At 39.9% G+C, this 20,586-nt stretch overlaps 1 protein-coding gene across 1 annotated transcript in view; it reads right to left on the bottom strand.

Moving 5' to 3' along the window:
• Window positions 1–20,586, bottom strand: part of Nell1 (neural EGFL like 1) — an 806,688-nt gene that overhangs the window by 52,101 nt on the left and 734,001 nt on the right. Inside the window, exon 16 of the mRNA XM_059253364.1 lies at window positions 767–907. Coding sequence (XP_059109347.1) covers window positions 767–907 — 141 coding nt within the window. The remainder of the gene's footprint in view (window positions 1–766; window positions 908–20,586) is intronic.

Genomic DNA, 20,586 nt, shown 5'->3' with positions numbered 1-20,586 from the left:
ACTGACACTGGTGGAAAAGTTAAGAAAATGCTGAGTAAATCACAGGAGAAACTTCTCTAATTCAGCAGAATACACAGGACCTGAATGAATGAGATTGGTTATGGGTCTCAAGGAAAGAGTTAAATCTCTCATCAGCAGGGTTCCTTCAAAGCTTTAGAGTCCTAAGCTTAAGAACTCTGCTAACTTCCCACATTGAACACGAGCAGAAGCACAGGGCAGGATGGTGATTAGAGGTGACCCTGCAGGAGATGGTGACTGTGGGAACAGCAACAACCCTAAGGTTAACTCAAGATACATCATACGCAGGCATCAGTTCAAAGCTTGCAATTTTAACAGACATTCCATCTCATCCTGAAAAGACACATGTATTATTATTCCTTTTACACATCCCCAGATAAGGATCAGAGAGCAGAGTGACTTTTGAGAGTCTGAAGTCAAGCTCCACTTTCTAATTCTAAATCTAGCACTATTTCTACCTGTCAGTGGCTCCTCAGACTGTCAAAAACTTCAGCTTCTCACCATGGTTTTACAGAGAAAGAACTAAACACCCTCAGCACAAAGAGCCAGATTTTGTTCCTCTGACTGCTTTACTTTGGTATAAAATTCCCAACACCCTATCCTGTGTTGTCCTTGACCTAATCTCTAAATTGTAGGGGAAGAGAATTTGAGAAGAGATGAATTTAACCAGTGAGTGATGGCATGGGGTTGCAAAGAAGTCACCCCCTTGCAAAGATCCAGGTGCAGGGTGTTGCTGAGAGCTGCTTACCAATGCAGGACTCCCCGGAGAGTGAGTAGGTCCCATCGTCATGGAAACCGCTTCTGCACTCACAGTGGTACCACCCTGGCAGGTTAACGCAGCGGGAGTGGTTGTGGCACTCAACGAATCCCTCTGCACACTCATCAATATCTGCCTCAGAGAAAAACACAAGCCCGCCAGGACATTAGTGTCTTTTTACACTAACCTTTACAGTAAATACTGCAAACATGCTCATGTCAACAGATTATAGCTGACATATCATCTAAAATAAAAGTTACAGGAAGTTCAAAATGCAGCTTTCCCCCAGAATGCAAAAATGTTGAAACCTTCACGCCCCAGTACCTTCTGACATAAGACAGCAATATGAATGAAACTGGTGGTCTGAGTCATTTAGAGTTGCACATTCTAGGTCAGCATCTAAATAACCCAAATCTAAACTGATGACACAGACTATTAGATAAGCATGGCTGTTCTCACAGTCAATGTTCCTAAATGAGTAATTCTAGATATTGTTGTGTGTTCTTCAAAGATATCTAAGGAGAGGTGAGTTCAGGAAGTCCCAGATTAAGAACAGTCTAACTGGCTGGGCAGTGGTAGCACATGCCTTTAATCCAGTACTTGGGAGGCAGAGGCAAGTGGATCTCTGTGAGTTTGAGGCCAACCTGGTCTACAGAGCTAATTCCAGGACAGCCAGGGCAACACAAAGAAACCCTGTCTTTGAAAACCAAAACAAACAAACATACAAAAAAAGTCTGATTGACCTTTTAACATTCCCATATATGTGTGTGTGTGTGTGTGTGTGTGTGTATGTATGTGTGTGTATGTGTGTGTGTGTGTGTATACATGTATAGTTTTGCACATACACATGAATTGTGGATAAGAAAACTTGAAAATGAGTTAATTTAACCACAAATGGGTATCTTTAAATACTGAGAGTTGAACAGAGTATCAAAGCAGGGTGCTGCTCCCGCATAGTCCAGAAGGATAGATGGCATATTACCAAGAATGTGTTTACTCCCTTGACAAAGAAAGGACACACAGACAGACAGACAGACAGACACACCATCCAAACCTTGCACACCATTTTTCAAATTCATTTCACTGCTGAATGCTTTCTCTTGGGAAATGTTCAACATCTCATGGATTTGTTGCTCTGGGGAAAATAATCTGGGAACGATAACATGCTAATTTACTAGTATAGTTAATTTAAAAATTCCCATTCTTCACATATCCTTGACAAAGGGAAGTCTCTAGAGCTTTGCTTATTTTCTCTGTGATCTGATTCTTCACAATCAGCAAATACCTGAATCATGTACAGAATTTTAAGCCCAAAGACTTGCCCCTGAGCTAAACTAGGCAGGCTTTGGTTGCTGATTATCATGCTAGGGATGGATCCTTCTTACAGAATTCCTCCACGTAATTATTTCTTGGAATGTAGCCACTGTTGGCTAAAAACCTTCTCTTTGTTCTCCTGGAAATATCTGAATAATGGCATATATGAACACAAATTTAATTAACACTGGAATATAAAACATAATGAATGAATGCACTTTGGGATTTCCTTCTACAAGGCCTGTTGAAGGTATCAGCTCAGGGTCAGTCTGCAATTACCTCTTTGAAGCCAGAGTAGTGCACTGAGCTATGGATTTATCCTGAAATATGACATGGCAACTCAGCTAAGTAAAGGGAGAAAGCTCCTTAGACTGTACAGAACCAGCTCTGCCCTATTATCCATTTTCCCAGCATGCATTCCTTTTATGGTATCTGCATGCCAAGACCCAATACTTCTCTGGCATCTTCAGACACTGCAATTAGATTGTGTGTGCATTTATATAAATCCCCTGAAATGAGCTCTCAACATTTAATGCTAATTGTCACTTCCCAAATTTTATAGGTGGAAGCTGTGAGCTAGACTAAAATTCTCAAAAATACAAAGTGAGATGGGGTAAGGTCTCAGTTCACACAGGGGAAAGGCTCACCACAGATTACCCAGTCAGCTCATTGCTCTCTGAATATGAGGCAGTGGGAAATGTAAAGTGTAACCAGAAGATTGATTTTTTTCAGAAATGACTTCCTCATGTTTGGCTGAAAGATAAGTCTTTACATGGGAGTAGCAAGAAATTCTACCTTTGACATTTACAAATCTCTCAGAAAAGTGGCCATGATCTCTATACACCATCACATTTAGGCAGCTAGCAACAAGGGTTTAGGGAAAAGGGAGACAGAAAGCTAAGGTGTCTTATAGAGCAAAACAATCATTTATCTTGCCATGCCCATGAAAACCCTGTTTAAATGTCCTTCCCTCTCACATTCAAGTTTAGAGGATGAATAATCTGACCTTAAAAACAATCCCTCTAAGCGAGGCATGGTAACACAGGCCTTTCATTCCAGTCTTAGGAGGCATTCATTCCAGTCTCTGTGTGTTTGAGGCCAGTCTGTCTCAATAGTGAGTTTCGGGCCAGCAAGGCAACATGGTAAGACCCTGTTTTGATGATTGATGATGATGATGATGATGATGATGATGATATCACTTCCACTCTAAATTCAATTTAGAATTGAAATTAGAATTCTCAAGGGAAATTTCTAGAGGCAGAATAAATGATGCGTAAACACTTTGTTGATTTCTAAAATAAAATGATGAAACTAATAAGGTTTTTAAGGCAGTAGAGGACTCAAATAATCTGTGAACACAAGTAACCTAGTAGGCACTGATACAGTCTAGAGTCAGTCACCTGAGGAAGGGGTCTCAATTCAGAGCTTGCCTAGATCATATTGGTCTACAGGTATGTCAGTAGGGGACTGTGTTGATTATTAATTATTATTGGAGGGTATAGCCTACTGTAGGCAGTACCATATCTAGGCAGGTAGTCCTGGGCTGTGTAAGAAAGCTGGCTAAGCAAGAGCCTGATAGTGAGTCTATGAGTGTGCCAACAAGCAGCTTTCCTCTACAGTTTTTGCTTCAAATTCCTGCCTGACTTTCCTCAGTGTTAGACCGTAACCTGGAAGTATAAGCAACATAAACCCTGCTCCTCTCTGAGCTGCTTTTGGTTAGAGCATTTTATCACAGCACCAGAATGTAAACCAGGACAAGTATACACTCTCACAGCCAGTGAGGATGCTAAGCTAAAAGTCTGGGACTTCCCCAGGGACCCTGGAGAACCTCCAGCTTCCTCTGGAAATGGGAAAGACCATGAAAACTCCCTTTCCCAGGAGTTCACTCCTCACAGCAGATTCTGGGAGTCTGCAAAGAATAACCACAGATCATGCATGGGCACCAGATAATACTGCTGCATATTTATGGTTTTGGTGAAAGATGAAACCATTTGGTGAAAGCTAGAAATCCATTCTATTTGGACCCTTGCTGCATGTGGGGAGCACACATGTGTGCCATGCTCATAACACTGGTTATCCCTTCTGTGCAGTCACAACAGTGTTCAATGCTGCCACCACAGGTCCAAATATAGAAAACACACAGACAGTTTTCAGCCACTCCAGGTCTTTAAAAAATATACAGGACAGTTCCCCTCAAGCTGAGCCAGGACTGCCTCTGTCTGTGGAGACTTGTTTCCCACAGTCAGCACTTGCTGCTGGCAAACAAACAAGACAGATGCTGTGGGAATGGGGTCCCCATGAGTTTACTGTGGAATCCAACTTTCTAGCTGGAGGAATTTTGATGAATCACAGTGAGCATGCCTGGCTGTCAGCATGTCAGTCATCCTAGAGGAAACAAACAAACAAAAAAATGCTTTTCTTTCTACTAGCAAGATTCAGATTTTTTTCTAAATCTTAGTTTAATCTAGCATAGATCTGAAAAGGTAAGAAAAAGGTTAAAAAAAATCCAGATGCTGGGGGATATTTGAGGCTGGAATTTATAGTGTTTATATCCATGTAAGTTACACAACTAATATTACGTCCAGAGTGCTTTGCTGAACTATGATGAAAAATCTAGTTGTGTCTGAGTCACCATCAGTCACAATATCATCATCTTATCAATGAGCCCAGAAAGGATGGTTGGCTCAAAGACAATGCATTTATTCAGTTCTCAGAGGTAAAATCTGTAACAATGATTTTAGTATTGTGGTGAATACACAGTTGAATTCAGCCTGATGGCTAAAATCTGGAAGTGGACAATCAAGGAAGAGAAGGCTATGTCCAGGTGTTCCTCAACCCTCAGCTGGTATCTCCTTCTCCAGCTCCTCCCTCCCCCAGTGGCTCAAGGTCTCTGCACACATACATTTTACTACATCCTGCTCTCACATGCACTTCCCTTTGCATCTGCCATTCAAATACCAGTTTCCCAAAAAATGATGCGGGGTGGGGGGGGGGTAGATCTCATTTAGGCTTATATTCATTCTTAGCAAGTGAATGATAAGTCATGGGAAAGTACTTAATGAAAGTATGTAGGAATGAATGGATGAAACATAAATTAGTACCATGAATGAAAATCAACAATCAACAGGTGTCACAATACAGATTGGGAATACCACATGATTGCTGCTGTTTGTGAATTACCAGACAGGAAGCCAATTCATGAAACTAAATGCAATGGGTTATTTTAATGCTTATGTATTATTTAAATCTGATAGATACCATGTAGTTTCCAATTAATACTTTGTTTCCATTTCTAATTTTTAGAGATTTAATGGGGGAGAAAATAGAAAGCAAAAGGATCTCTAAATACCCTCAGTGAACATTCCTTCTGTATAAAGGCTTTTTATTGACAATGAGAAGCAGAAGATTATCCAAGGATTTTCAAATGTCCAAATATATTAAATAATGCTCAAAATGTGTGATAGGGTGCATTTTCTGTTGAAAGCCCTCTGCAAATACTGGGTTCTTGTGAAGTCTCACTCTCTTGACTTGGCTTTCCTCTTCCTTAAGGTCTCTCTACTGGAATTCTTGGGTGAAAATTTATGTAGTCAATAATATTTTCTTGGAGCTTTTCTTTGCTTTTCCTCTTTCTCATCCTCTTCTTCTTTCTACTGAAGACTGAACCCAGGGCCTTGTGCACACTGTGCAAGCACTCTACCATTGAATATATCTTTGGTCCTTTATGTCCTTTCCCAAAAAATAAGTTTGTATGTTATACTAGTTGTGTGAGGATCATAGTACAGCTGTGGCTCAATTTGCTAAGCAGCCATTTTCAACCTGTGGGAGGCAACCCCTTTGGGGGTCGAATATCTGATATCTTGCATATCAGATATTTACATTGTGATTAATAACTACTAAAATTAGTTGTGAAGTATCACTGAAATAATTTATGGGTTGGGGGATCACAACATGAGGAACTGTGTTAAAGGGTCACAGCCTTAGAACCACTGTGCATCATCACTTCTCTTAAAAGTGTGCAGCATGAGAATGAGTCATTGAAAAGCTTGCTATTTTTCATTCAACATAAGATTATTGGATGTCTAAGCATAATTCTATTTCTTCTTGGGAAGATAGAGTTTCTGCCTTGTACGGATAAAACCTGGTAGGGAAAACTACAATATTAAAAACACAACTCTGGCTAAGACTGCAGGCTTTAGAGACACATGACTTATAATTCTTGCTTACCAAAATATGAATGTATTACTTAGAATGTCTAAGACCTTGTTTTCTGATTTGTAGGTTAAGAATAATAAAGTAAATAGCCGGGCGGTGGTGGCGCACGCCTTTAATCCCAGCACTCGGGAGGCAGAGCCGGGCGGATCTCTGTGAGTTCGAGGCCAGCCTGGGCTACCAAGTGAGTTCCAGGAGAGGCGCAAAGCTACACAGAGAAACCCTGTCTCGAAAAACCAAAAAAAAAAAAAAGAATAATAAAGTAAAACTTCATAATGCTGAACGCAAAACTCAAAACATGTGTTTCTACTCAATATTATTATTAAAATGATTGGACGATATCACTGTCAAAATGTAGAAGACAGAATAAATGGGTTCTCCAAATTAAAAGAAACAACCCTAGACCAAGAACTCCAGGCAACAAAGGCACGCTGAGAGCAGGAGGAAGACTCTTCCCCAGGGAAAAGCACGCCAATCATCCAATACCAAGGGTTCAGCCTTGAAAACATATACAGTCAAGCAACATTTTACAGACTTAGTGGGTTCTATTTATATATTTATCAATATACACATATATGACAACAAAGAATAGAAGACCATGAATCTGAGCAAGGGAAGGGTGTTGGTGGAAAGAAATAGAAGGAGACAATGATAATTATATTATAAACGCATTTTAAAAAGGTATAAAAGTATCAACATGGAATCAGGAAACCAGTTGGGAATAAGAAGTATTTTCTAGATCTTGAAGGTATTTGTTTTTATCTTGAGACAATAAAATTATAAAATATTAAATCCATACTCAATAGACCCTAAAGCTTGAATCTTCTCAATATTATATAAATTTAAGAAAATCACTTCTGCAATGTCGGCTGCAAGCATGACAACCTAAAACCTGATGATTATCTAGTGTTTCCTACATGCTGGTATTGCACTGAACACAGAGTATACCTCAGCAGAAACAAGATGTCCCAGCTATTTTCTGGGACACAAGGGTTTGCCTTGAAAACTTCACTTGCAAGTAGGTGAATCTTAGTTATATCTATGTGACTGATACAAGGGATATTATTCCCATACATCCCATAAACACTCCTCGTGGGATCGTCAAAGTTGTGTTCACCTGCTCTTTGGAGGCCAATGTCTAGGGAAACCTTAGGAGTCACATGCTGACAATGGCAGAACCTTTTTTCTCTGGCTTCCAACATTGCTACGTGGAACAGATTGTTTCTACAGACTTGAAATTGTGATATGCTATTTAAAAGATTAGGAAGTCAAGTGAAGTGGTCTTCACCTTTAATCCCAGCTTAAGAGACAGAGGCAGGCAGATCTCTGAATTTAATGCCAGCCTGGTCTATATAGCAATTTCCAGGACATTCAGGACTACTTAAAAAGATCCTGTCTCTAAACAAAACAACAGAGGCTCCCTGGAAAACAGGACCCCAAGAAAGACACAGGGATTGCCCAATGACAGAGAAATGGATGAGATCTACATGAACAGCCTGGACATGAGTGGGGGTAATGAAGGGCGAGGGTCAAGGGAAAGAGAGCTTGGGGGAGCCGGAGATCCCAGCTGGATCAAGAACAGAGGGGGAGAACAAGGAATAGGAGACCATGGTAAATGAAGACCATATGAGAATAGGAAGAAGTAAAGTGCTAGAGAGGCCCACAGAAATCCACAAAGATGCCCCCACAATAGACTGCTGGCAATGGTCGAGAGACAGCCCGAACTGACCTACTCTGGTGATAGGATGGCCAAACACCCTAATTGTCGTGCTAGAAACCTTATCCAATGACTGAAGGAACTGGATGCAGAGATCCAAGGCCAGGCCCCGGGTGGAGCTCCGGGAGTCCAATTGGCAAGAAAGAGGAGGGTTTATATGAGTGAGAATTGTTGAGACCAAGGCTGGATAAAGCACAGGGACAAATAGCCAAACAAATGGAAATACATGAACTATGAACCAATGGCTGAGGGGCCCCCAACTGGATCAGGTCCTCTGAATAGGTGAGACAGTTGATTGGCTTGATCTGTTTGGGAGGCATCCAGGCAGTGAGACTGGGTCCTGTGCTCAGTGCATGAGTTGGCTGTTTGAAACCTGGGGCTTATGAAGGGACACTTGGCTCAGCCTGGGAGGAAGGGACTGGACCTGCCTGGACTGAGTCTACCAGGTTGATCTCAATCCTCAGGGGAGTCTTTGCCCTGGAGGAGATGGGAATGGGGGGTGGGTCAGGGGGAAGGGGAGGGGGGCGGAAGGGGGGAGAACAAGGGAATCCGTGGTTGATATGTAGAATTAAATTATATTGTAAAATAAAAAAAAGTAAATAAAGCATTGTTTTGTGATATTGATTCATTACACAGGGTGGGACTCTGTTACACCCAAACTTTCCCAACTGTTTTAAAACAGCCTTGGCTATATTAAATGAAAGACTTTTCATATTAGAACTCATGTAGACTCTCTCCAAAGGAAAGCAAGGAAAGCTCTCAGCACACATTATGCAGGCAGCTCCAGGATTAGATGGTTGGTGCTGAGAGTCAGGGTCATAAAGAGCAAATCAGAAAAGCTGTGTGGTCAGATACACTTGAGTTTGAGGCCTGGTCCAGTTAATTTCTGGCTGTATAACTCTGAACAAGACGTTTATCTTGTCCTAAGCTTCCATTTCCTTGGCTCTACTCCAGAAAGCTAAGCAGGCAGTCATCGAGAGGACAATAATCATTGTTCTCTAATGAAAACCCCACATAGCTCCATAGAAACTACTGTCCATACCAAGAATGTCCAGTTTATAGGTCTCAATTATTTGTGGAAAATGGAAGTGTTCTGTTATATTACACTTAAGGCCTCTTTGGAACCTTAATTTCTGACAAGGTGGATAGTCTGCATTCTGCACCAATGCCGTCATATCTGATTCACCACCTGAATGACCATTGAAGCTCAGTGTAGCATGAATTCTAATAAGTCTCAATAATAAAAACCTGTTGTCAGATATCAGAGTGAAAGCTGAAAGATCAGGAAGCAGAGCAGCCAGCCACTAGAAAGACTTCTTACCTCTAGGAATCTTCAGACTGAAAGGGTCCAAGCTCCTGTCTCACCCCACCTTATCACTTCTTCTCTCCACCTAGCTGTATCACTTCTTGTTTCCTTCATCCACATGCTGGGATTAAAGGTGTGTGCCTCCCAAGTACTGGGATCAAAGGCATGAGATCCCAAGTGCTGGGATTAAAGGTGTATGCCACTACTGCCTGGCCTCTAGTGGCTAGCTCTACACTCTGATCTCTAGGCAAACTTTATTTGTTAGAGCACAAACAAGATATCACCACATTTCCTCCTTTTTGTCTAAAATAAAAAAGAACATTATAATTAATGTAAGAAAAACTATATACAATAAGTACAATAACTATATACAATATATATATATAGGCAATAAATACATCAACAATGTCTAGTCCATTAACAACTCACAAATTCAGAGAAAATTCTATCTTGGTGAATCCAAAAGGTTGTACCTAATTCTAACTTCATTACCAAAACTATCTTTTAATATCTCTCAACTTTATACACTTTACACCTCTTTAGTGAATTTCTTTTCTGAATCTGTTAACAAAGAAAACTATAACTACAACTATAAAGTCTTCATCTCTATCAGAGACCCAAGGGGGAAATAATATTACCTAAGTAAGCAGGAAGTGGAAGCAAGTAACTTCCAAAACATGTGAGAAATGACAGAAACAGCTGGCTGCATGGACAGTCACCCAAGGTTTCTTTGCAACATTGGGGCATCCATCTTCGGCCTACAGACATAGCATATCGGACAGACTTATCTGTGAAGCAGGATTTTCTTAAGGGCTGTCCTTTTTGTCTTAGCAAAGTTTGCCAATCCTTTCGTGTTCTGCTTGTCCAGTTTGGACAGCATACTATCAGCAGTCAAGGCAAGAGCACTTTCTTGACCAAGGCTAACTTTTGCCACAAAGAAAGTAAACTCCATATGGAGTTTCTTCAATGTCCATCATCTTCTCTGAAGTAGATTGGTGCTGCCAGGAGCAGACTTGTCTCATTGTCATAAAAAGAAAAAGAGAACCTATGTTATTAAAACATCTTAAATGCCATATTCGGTAGATCTCTGAAGTGTTTGAAGACTACCTGTCTCCCTAAAATTTATCTGTGTTTGACCTTGAAAACATACCTAATATGTTTACAAGTTCGACTGTAGTAGGTGACTAACTACTAACCTGAATTTCCTTATTATCCTAAATAATTTATAATAATAACTTTAAAGGACTAGCAATTTGCATTACATTGTTAAATGAGATGTATATGTACAATACCTTGAACAAGATTAGAAATGTATGCACAGTATGTTCTAAGAGAAATAATCTCAACTTTGTATCAATATACAAAGATCCATATCAATGTAAAATATTTAAAACTATTAGTTGCTTTTTTGGTTTAAAAGTAGATTCATTAATCTACCTTTATATCCTATTGCTATATCCCTTTTTTTCTTTTTTTTTCCAAAACAAGAACTGTGAATCTAATCTCCTTTGTTCAAATTTCCTTCCCCCCCCCCAATCATTACCAATAACAACTTGTAACCAACCACCCTAAACAATGATAAATATCCACAACCCCTTGAAAGACCAAAAACCACCCACCCCACCTCTTGGGAATGTGGGCATTGTGTTCTTAAATTTACTTTCTGCTGTCTGGGGGTGATGGCATCTTTAGGGGATTCTGAAAAGAACAATTTGGGTTTAATTGTCAAATCCTGGGAGAGGTAGCTGTATCATTTGTTGTTAAAAATTTGTTGTTGTTCCCAACTGCATAATGGGAAAGTACAGGACTTGTCTCAAGTCCTGGCTAGAGTAGTCTATGAGGCTGTATCATCTCAGCTAGCTACCTCAAAATGGTCCTGAGATGATCTTTGAGTGGTGTTTGTCAGCTTAGTGGCAATATTATAGGCCATGTGGAATCATCATTGTGGGACCCCATTATCTTTTTGGAGACTTCAGATATTATATTAGGTCAGATTATTCCTTTTCTTGGTAATTTTTTCCAGGTGGTTCTCCCTTTTTCTTTGGATGCTTATTTGTGCAAAGGTCTTTAAATTCCTCAAGATAGTTGTTTTTATTTTCCTGGAAAGATAAAAACAAGACCCTTCCCAACCCTAACTTTGGGAGTTTCCCTTTTGGCAAGTTGTATCTGATCAAATGATAAACATTTGTTAGTTTTATAAGTTAGTTTAGTTTGAGTGGTCACGCTGTTATCACCTTTTCTAATCAAGAGGTCTCTCTATTCATGCTACAGTTCAGCAACCTTTTTGAATTGTAGTTGCTTCACTAAGCAAATTGATACTAAAAAAAACAACAAAAACAAAGCATGTCTTATCATTTTTTAATTTTTTTATTCTTCTCACATGTATTACACCCAGACCACAGTTTCCCCTTCTTCCTCTGCCCTAGTCTCTCTCCCCACCTCCCATCCCCCACCAGATCCACCACTCCCTCCAACTCCCTTCAGAAAACAGAAGGCCTCTCAGGGACATAAACCAAACATAGCATGATATGCTACAATAATACCATCATATCAAGACTGGGCAAGTTAATCCAGTAGGAAGAAAAGGGTTCCAAAGGCAGGCAAAAGAGTTAGAGATAGCCCCTGCTCCTACTTTAGGAGTCCCACAAGAACACCAAGTTACTCAGCTATAACATACACAAGAGGGAAATAGGTCAGACCCCTACTGGCTCCCTGATCCCTGTGAGCATCCATGAGTCATGATTGGTTGATTCTGTGAGCCATGTTCTTGTGGTGTCCCTGTTCCCTCTGGATCCTCTGAACCTTTCTCCCCTTCCTCTACAGGACTCCCAAAGCTCTGCCTAATGTTTGGCTGATTGCATCAATTGCTGGATGATGTCTCTCTGGTCTCTTTGATGATGACTCTGCTAGGCTCTGGTCCCAAAATACTCTGTAGGCAGGACAAACTATAGGTCAAAGGTTATGTGACTGGATTGGTATCCCAATCCCTCCACTTAATGCTTTGCCTGGTTATAGACAATGGCAAGTTCAGGCTCTGTTTCTCCCATTCCTAGGAATTTTTGGTAGAGTTACTCCTGTATATTCCATGGAGTTTCCATTGCACTAGGGTTCTACCTCACCACCAAAAATGCCCCCAATTCCAGTTGTTTCTTCCAGTAGCCTTCCCAATTTGATTCCTCTTGTTCTCAGCTTTACTTACCTCCAGCCAATCTTCATAATCTATTCTACTTCCCTTTCTCAGGGAGATCCTTGTGTCCTCACTTAATTCTTCCTTGTTATTCAGCCTCTCTGAATCTGAGGTCTTTATCATGATTATCTTTTACTTTAAAGCTAATATCCACTTATAACACATGTTTGTCTTTCTGCATCTGGGTTACCTCACTCAGGATGATTTTTTTCAAGTTCCATCCATTTGCTGCAAATTTCATGATATCACTGTTTTTAACACTGAATAATACTCCATTTATGCAAGTGTACATTTTATTTATCCATTCTTTGATTGAGGAACATCTAGGTTGTTTCCACTTTCTGGATATTATGAGTAAAGCTGAAATGAACATAGTTGAGCAAGTGTCCTGGTGATAGGATGGAACATACTTTGGGTATATGCCCAGGACTGGTATGGCTGGATCTTGGGGTAGATCAATTCCTAATTTTCTGAGAAACTGCAATATTGTTTTCCAAAGTGGCTGTACAAGTTTGCATTCCCACCAATAGTGGAGGAGTGTTCCCCTTGCTCCACATCCTCTCCATCATGAGCTGTCACTTGTGTTTTTGATCTTAGTCATTCTAACAGATGTAATATGGAATCCCAAAGTCATTTTCATTTGAATTCCCATGACGGCTAAGGATGTTGAACATTTCTTTAACTGTTTCTCATTCATTTAATTTCCTATGTTGAGAATTCTCTGTTTAGATCTGTACCTCATTTTTAAAATTGGACTAGTTTGTTGATATCCAGCTTTTTGGTTTTTTTTAATATATTTTGGACAGTAGCCCTCTGTCAGATGTGGAGTTGATGAAAATCTTTTCCAACCCTGTGGGCTACCTTTTTGTCCTGATGATAGTGTCCTTTGCCTTACAGAAGCTTTTCAGTTTCATGAGGTCCCGTTTATTAATTGTTACCTTTGTGTCTACACTATTGGTGTACTGTTTAGGAAGTTGTCTCCTGCTCCAATGTGTTCAAGGCTATTCTCCACCTTCTTTTCTATCAGGTTCAGTGTATCTGGTTTCATGTTGAGGTCTTAGATCCACTTGGACTTGAGTTTTGTGCAGGGTGATAAATATGGATCTATTTGCATTCCTCTACATGCAGACAACCAGTCAGAGCAGCACCATTTGTTGCTTTCTTATTTTCCATTGTTTGTTTCTGGCTTTTTAAATAAAAAATCAGGTGTCCACAGGTGTGTGGATTTACACCTGGATTTTAGATTCAATTCCATTGATCAACATGTCTGTTTTTATGCTAACACCATACAGTTTCTACTACCACAGTTCTGTAGTACAGCTTGCAATTAGGGAAGGTGATATCTCCAGAAGTTCTTTTATTATATAGGTTTGTATTTGACTCTCATACAAAACCAGAATAAGGGGTGAGCAGGCTCAGAAATGTTTCAAGATGTTCATTTTTTGTAAGTCCTAAGTAGCATCATTATTTAATTCATTAAACTAAAATCTGAGATGAGAAATAGTACCCATGAATGTATGCCTTTTGTCAATCTCTTTCCTAACTGACTGTATGCCAGGGAATCAGTCTCCCTGACTGGACCCTTCCAACTTTATCCCTGAGGCCTTCTCTTGGTCTGTTTGTTCTTTAAACAAACATACCAGTTTCCTATAATTTTCTCATTTAGTCTGGAGAATCTTTGCAGTGGACTGATGGATGGATGGATGGAGGGAGGGATGGAGGGAGGGAGGGATGGAGGGATGGAGGGATGGATTGAATGGGATGGATGGGCAGATGGATAGATAGATAGATAGATAGATAGATAGATAGATAGATAGATAGATAGATAGAACTAACACAAATTCTGACATATGCTTACAATTGGTACAGATTAGCTAACCTCTGAGGCAACTTCATTTCAAAATCATTTGTTCAAAGATTTAACACTCATGTGACTTAGTCCATTTTCTGTTGCCATTAAAATATTTGACATTGAGCAATCTGTGAAGAATAATACATATTTTATTTGCAGTTCTACCTGTCTAAGATCACAGTGCTAGCAGGGCTTTGCTTTGGTCAGGGATATGACCTGATCCACACTCGACAGAAGAGTACATTAGTAGACCTGTGTAAATGACAAATAACTCAAGGGAGTCCAGATCAAAGTGCCAGGTTTGTTTTGCAATGAACTCTCATAATAATTAGCCATTCTCTCAGGATCTACATTAACCTTTCATAATAACAAAACTTCCCTGACATAATACCTCTAAAGGCCCTGAAATACTGGGAACCATGTACCAATATCAGTCTTGTTGGGGAATAATCATACACAAACACACATGCTTTGAGTAAATGCATTTTCTTTGTGAGAACCTTTTCTTCTCTCTTATCTCCTGTCATCAGTGAAGTAAAGATCAGCAAGAGGCTTTCAGCCATTTTGGTCCTTGACTCAAAAAAGCATCATTTCAGTGTGACTTTCTGTTGCCACCATATACAAAATTCCAGCTCCCCCTAACCAGACACATCCATGTTCCCTTGCTTGCATGCATGTTTTTCTCCATTTTTGCCTATGGTTATCTAGCAGATTTTATATGATATATGTGTTCTTATTGCTCTTTCTTTGTTCCCTCACTAGCATGCATACTCCTTAATGTAACATGAAGACAGAATGGAACCTAGAATGTAATGGGCAGTAATGGACATTTGCTGACGGAAAGAAAGAAGTGAAAAGACAGAGGGGAGGAAGGCCACAGGAAATGCATTTTTGAGGTGGGGTCAGAAGTTGCTTTGTACTGACTCATTTTCTCCAGGTCTGCTGCCAACATTTCACCCAGGGGCCTTGTTCTCTCAGACCTGGATGAGTGCGGTCATAGCCACAGGATGACCTTTCAGTGATTGCCTTCTCTAATCCACAGCAGCAGTACACTAATCTAAAACCCATACTCCAGAGAGGTTTAACTAACAAATAGCAGCTGATCAGGCATGAGATCACTGAGTCAGCTTGGGTAAGTTATTTTCCAATTAATACATTAATTCTTTCATTTCTATGAAAAGCAAATATTTGATTCAACCAACATTTTCACCCATTACTCTACTTAACACCAGGTGTCTATGCAGGTTCTTCCAGTGAAACCAGGTGACAACCCATTGATGAACTAAGGTGACATGAACAGCTGTTCATTCTTGCTGTTTAGACCTAGGAGTGCTACCACCATGGACACTGGAGGTCTTAGAAACGGAAAATCCTGTGGTTTGTGTTTCTTTTTATATCACAGTGTTCTATGACAAATGATCTACCTTATATAAATTTACCTGTACAAAGTATAAAGAAGTGACCCAAATTTCACTACCAATTGTCTGTGATGATCAAAGGCTTTTACTATAAAACTACTCTGCAATGTTGATTTCAGTAGATACATTTCATACCCAATTTCATTTCATGCAAATAATTGTTGCTAACTTAAAAACCAAACACCAGCTTTAATTTGAGGAATCCTTTCTTATCTTCAATTCTTGCAATGTTTAACAGCTCTGTCACTCCATTTAGCTCTAAATTCAATTATGTTTATGATTTATTCTATTTCTTGGGATTGTTTTTCTATCAAAGAGAAGAAAGTCTGAGCTTATTAATAATTTAGTATGTTTCAGGTTTTCTGACAAGTGTTATATATTTACTGCTTTATTTGGTCTACAGAATACTTAATGGATAATTTGAAATTGTACACTTAAATGTGTAATAATATTGCAGTGGCAAAATATCTGGATGGCACTAGAATGTGGACCTAAACAACGTCTGTTTACTCCCTAGGTCTCACTAATAACAATACCCCATACAGTTTCCAGCACATTTCATCTTATCACTTCCCAAGGTTAAGGTACATTGCCAACCTAAAGGTGAGCCAACTCATTGTTAGCAGGTTTCCAGGTAAAAGAGTTGAAAGAGGGAGCAGAATTTAGAGTTTTCATTCAGGGAAATTAACTACCTGTTGTAAGGAAATTTACACAAAATTGTTACTTCTATAAATAAGTGACACAATTTCAATACATAGTAATAAATTGCTAAAGAGATGAAGATAGAGGAAGATATGATTATGCAAGAGGAATGGAAAAGAGAAACCAAATACACACCTACTTAGAAGTCACATTTATCAGACAGAACTTTAAAAAAAATTGAAAAACATTTTAAGAACTTAAAGAAAAAAGCAATACTCCAATGAATAATGAAATTATATCAACCAAGAGTAACCAGTAGTGTACACACCATCTCAGCTGCAGGAAAGAGTAAATCAAAGTATTGTATACAGATGGAGCTCTGGGAGTCCAATTGGCGAGAAAGAGGAGGGATTGTATGAGCGAGAATTGTTGAGACCAAGGTTGGAAAAAGCACAGGGACAAATAGCCAAACGAATGGAAACACATGAACTATGAACCAATGGCTGAGGAGCCCCCACCTGGATCAGGCCGTCTGGATAAGTGAGACAGTTGATTAGCTTGATCTGTTTGGTAGGCATCCAGGCAGTGGGACCGGGACCTGTCCTCAGTGCATGTGCTGGCTGTTTGGAACCTGGGGCTTATATAGGGACGCTTGGCTCAGCCTGGGAGGAGGGGACTGGACCTGCCTGGACTGACTCCTCACGGGAGTCTTTGCCATGGAGGAGATGGGAATGGGGGGTGGGCTAGGAGAAAGGCGGGGGCGGGGGAGAACAAGGGAATGCGTGGCTGATATGTAAAATTAAATTAAATTAAATTATAAAATAAAATTTTAAAAAAAGAAGTGTTTTCAAGCATGAGTACTGAAACACTGAACAGGATGGGCAGTTGCCACAGTGCTCACATCAAGAGGGCAAGGAGATGAGCCTGGATCTGAGAATGTCAGGTAGAGAGCTTAGGAAGACATGGCAACTAGAGCTTGCTGGGCAGAGAAATGGACAAAAATACAATTCTGAAGTCCTACATGGAGAACACGACTCAGATATTCAGTAGAATGTTAATAAGGGAACTTCAGGAAATACTCCAAACTGAGGGAAGATCTCTAGATTGGAGGCGATAGTGTTTGCTGTTGGACAAAAGTAAAAAACCATTCATGCTTCCACAAGTTAGACTAGGAAAATCTCACACTTGGATGAATAATACTAGATAATGTACAATAAAATATCTTGCTTCAAAAGTAGAGAATAATCACTTTGATTATTTGAGTATTAAGTACTCACATGGCTTCTTATCCTTGTTTTCCAGTTGCAAGTGATACCTTCAACCTGCTTAGCTCATTTTCTCTAAGAAGAAAAATAACCTCACAAAAATGGAAGGGCATAGGGGCATTGGATCTTGTGGGATCAACATTATCAGCTATTATTTCCAGAATTTATGCTTGTTCCATATCTTTTTTCATTAATATTTTTAAATTAATAAAAATTATTGTTCCATATCTTAACTAAGTTCATCACCATATTAGCATGGCTACAAGCCAGAAACTCTTCATCACGTAACTTCTAGACTAACATTAATTCTTAATAACATATTGAAACAAATCTAGGATCTCAGCCTAACTTCTCTGAATTTGTTAAATTCTAATAGAAATACTACTAGCAATGAACATATTATAAGTGAATACAGTCTAGTCACAACTACCAAAGCAGAGATTCCTGGGATAAGGGCACTTATCGACATTTTATTAAGCTTATCAGGATTATCCTGGGGATCATACTTTGAGATAAAGATGCCTCTCCTTTTCCTAGTGATTTGTCTAGTTAGGGACATGTGACCAAGTTCTAGTTAATGAGAGACAAGAGAAAGTTGGCTGGGTATGGTGTTGGAAGCAGGGTTGACTTTCATGAAGTAATGACAGAATTCTGTCATGCTTGTTCTTTTTCACCAGCTCAAAGAAGATAATGGTGCCTAGAGGTACAACCATCTCAGAACTGTGGGATAGAGTCCAATAAAAGCAGACACACAAAATTATCCTTCGTCGTCAATGAGCTGCTGACTCAAACCTTGAGCTACATATTGCAAAATCTCATGTCATCCTCAGGGCCAGTTAAAGACTATAATGTCTCACAATTTCTTCTTATTTCCATTTCACAGGCTAGGAAAATGAGCCAGAAATAGATCAGAGAGTTGATCCTGTGAATCTGCAACCATATTTTTCTAATCCCCAAATGCCATAAGCCACTGTAGATCAGAAACGTGGCTATGTTGTGTTTTCCTCCATGTCATTACATTCAATGATGAGTGTGATGGCTAATATTCCTCATCAGCTTGTCAGGGTCTAGGATCAGCTTGGAGACAAATGTCTGCACAAGCCTGTGAAGGAGTTGCTAGATGGGGTTAATTGAGGAAGGAAGAACCACCCTAAATGTTGCCAGCACTGTCCCATGGCTTGTGCTGGATTGAATGAAAAGAGAAAGCCAGAGGAGGAGTAACTTTCCCCTCTCTCTCTGCTTCCTGACTGTGGGTGATACCCTGTGAGCAGCTGCCACACACTCCTGCCCCCATGCTGTCCCTACCACGATGGACTGTACCCTTAAACTGTAAACAAAACAAACTTTCCCTCCCTAAGTTGCTGATGTGAAGAATTCTGTCACAGAAGTGATAAAAGTCTGTCTGAGTGTCTTTATGGACTTGAGAATCCTTAGGTGAGATGCTAGTGAAACTGTCCTGGGAGATACTTTATTTTCTTACTCAACCCCTCTTTTAATTTATTCAGGCAAGATGTTAAACCTGTCCCTTTAAAGACAAGTCCACATTTTTTACTCTGATTATTCCAATAGCTTGCATTATTCATCTTGGTGGTATTTATGCAGACATGATAAATAAGATAATTTACCTCCAAACAAAACAGAGAGACTTCAGCCCCCCTGAAAAATGAAGACGTTAAGTCAGGAGTTTAGAAAGCGCCCCCATATATCTGTCACCAGTGGATTACGCCCAGAGAAAAATCCTTTTATGTTGTGCAGCGCTAGACAAGTCGCCATCATAATGAAAAAGTTATTTTGAGGGGGAAAAAGTAAAAGCCTCTATTTGTCAAAATCAAAAAGTTTTGTAATTTGTGACTTTGAAAGGATGAAATAAAAGTGTCTTTTTCTCTCAGGTGAGTTGGAAAAGAAATTTGGAAAACTGAAGTCACTCTTGAAGGAGTCAAGGCTCTCCTGTGGCTGTGCCGGGCGCAGCTACACAGAATCTCCGATGTCCCTGCTTAAAATGTCTTTGCAGGAGTGCCACAGCTCAGAAGGATCTAGAACCAAGGCTGGCCACGAGTCAGCACCGGGGACTCGGCAAGGCTGGACTAGGGCCGAGTAACTACAAGTGTCCTCCGAGGCAGTGTGTCACTTCTTGGATCAGTTTAACCACATACCGTGGGGACCGACGTAGAGGGGACAGCATCCTGAGAGACTGGGCTACAGGAAGTGGGATCCTGCAGAGATGAGTCACTGCTTTTGGCTGTACCTCTGTAGAACCAATAGCTCCTTTCAAGTGTATGACCTAGACACTGTAATATAAATGGAGCATGAAGGATACACCTCCAGGCAATGTCATGCTGAGTCCCTAGTGAAGACCACTCCCACAGCAGCCAAAGTTTCCCTTGTTCAATGTTGCTCTTAGAGTGTTGTTTATACTCATTGTTTCAAAAATAGCACCAAGACCACATGGTAAAGGATGCATGAAATATATTTCTGTCTAACACAAACTCTTCTTTGAAAACTGAACCCACTAACTACCGATTCACATGGAAGAAAACTGAGGACCCAAAAGAAAAGTAACTAGCCCAAGATTAGGTGGGTGGATGGACAAGTACATAATACTGCATACTCCAATTAGTTTAACAGCAATTTAAAGAGTAGTGAAGGAAAACAGCTGGACACATTAAAGTGTAGGTGGAGACATTCTTTGTCACTTCTGCACACACAGACATTTATCTCCTAACATTTTCCAAGGGACTTGGCTAGATACTGAAAATACAAATAAGGTAAAGGAACATGTCTTCAAGGCCTGGTAAGTACTCCAGGATGAAGTTTTAGTCCCTATGACAAAACTGAGGAGTAATGTTCACTTTCCAGTTCTGTAGGTCAGAAAACTTGAGTATTATTATTCTATAAAAAAGT

This window comes from Peromyscus eremicus, chromosome 1, assembly GCF_949786415.1.
Source record: "Peromyscus eremicus chromosome 1, PerEre_H2_v1, whole genome shotgun sequence".
Lineage (NCBI taxonomy): Eukaryota > Metazoa > Chordata > Mammalia > Rodentia > Cricetidae > Peromyscus > Peromyscus eremicus.
Note: the sequence above shows the minus strand (reverse complement) of the source record. Positions and strands in the feature narration are given on the sequence as shown.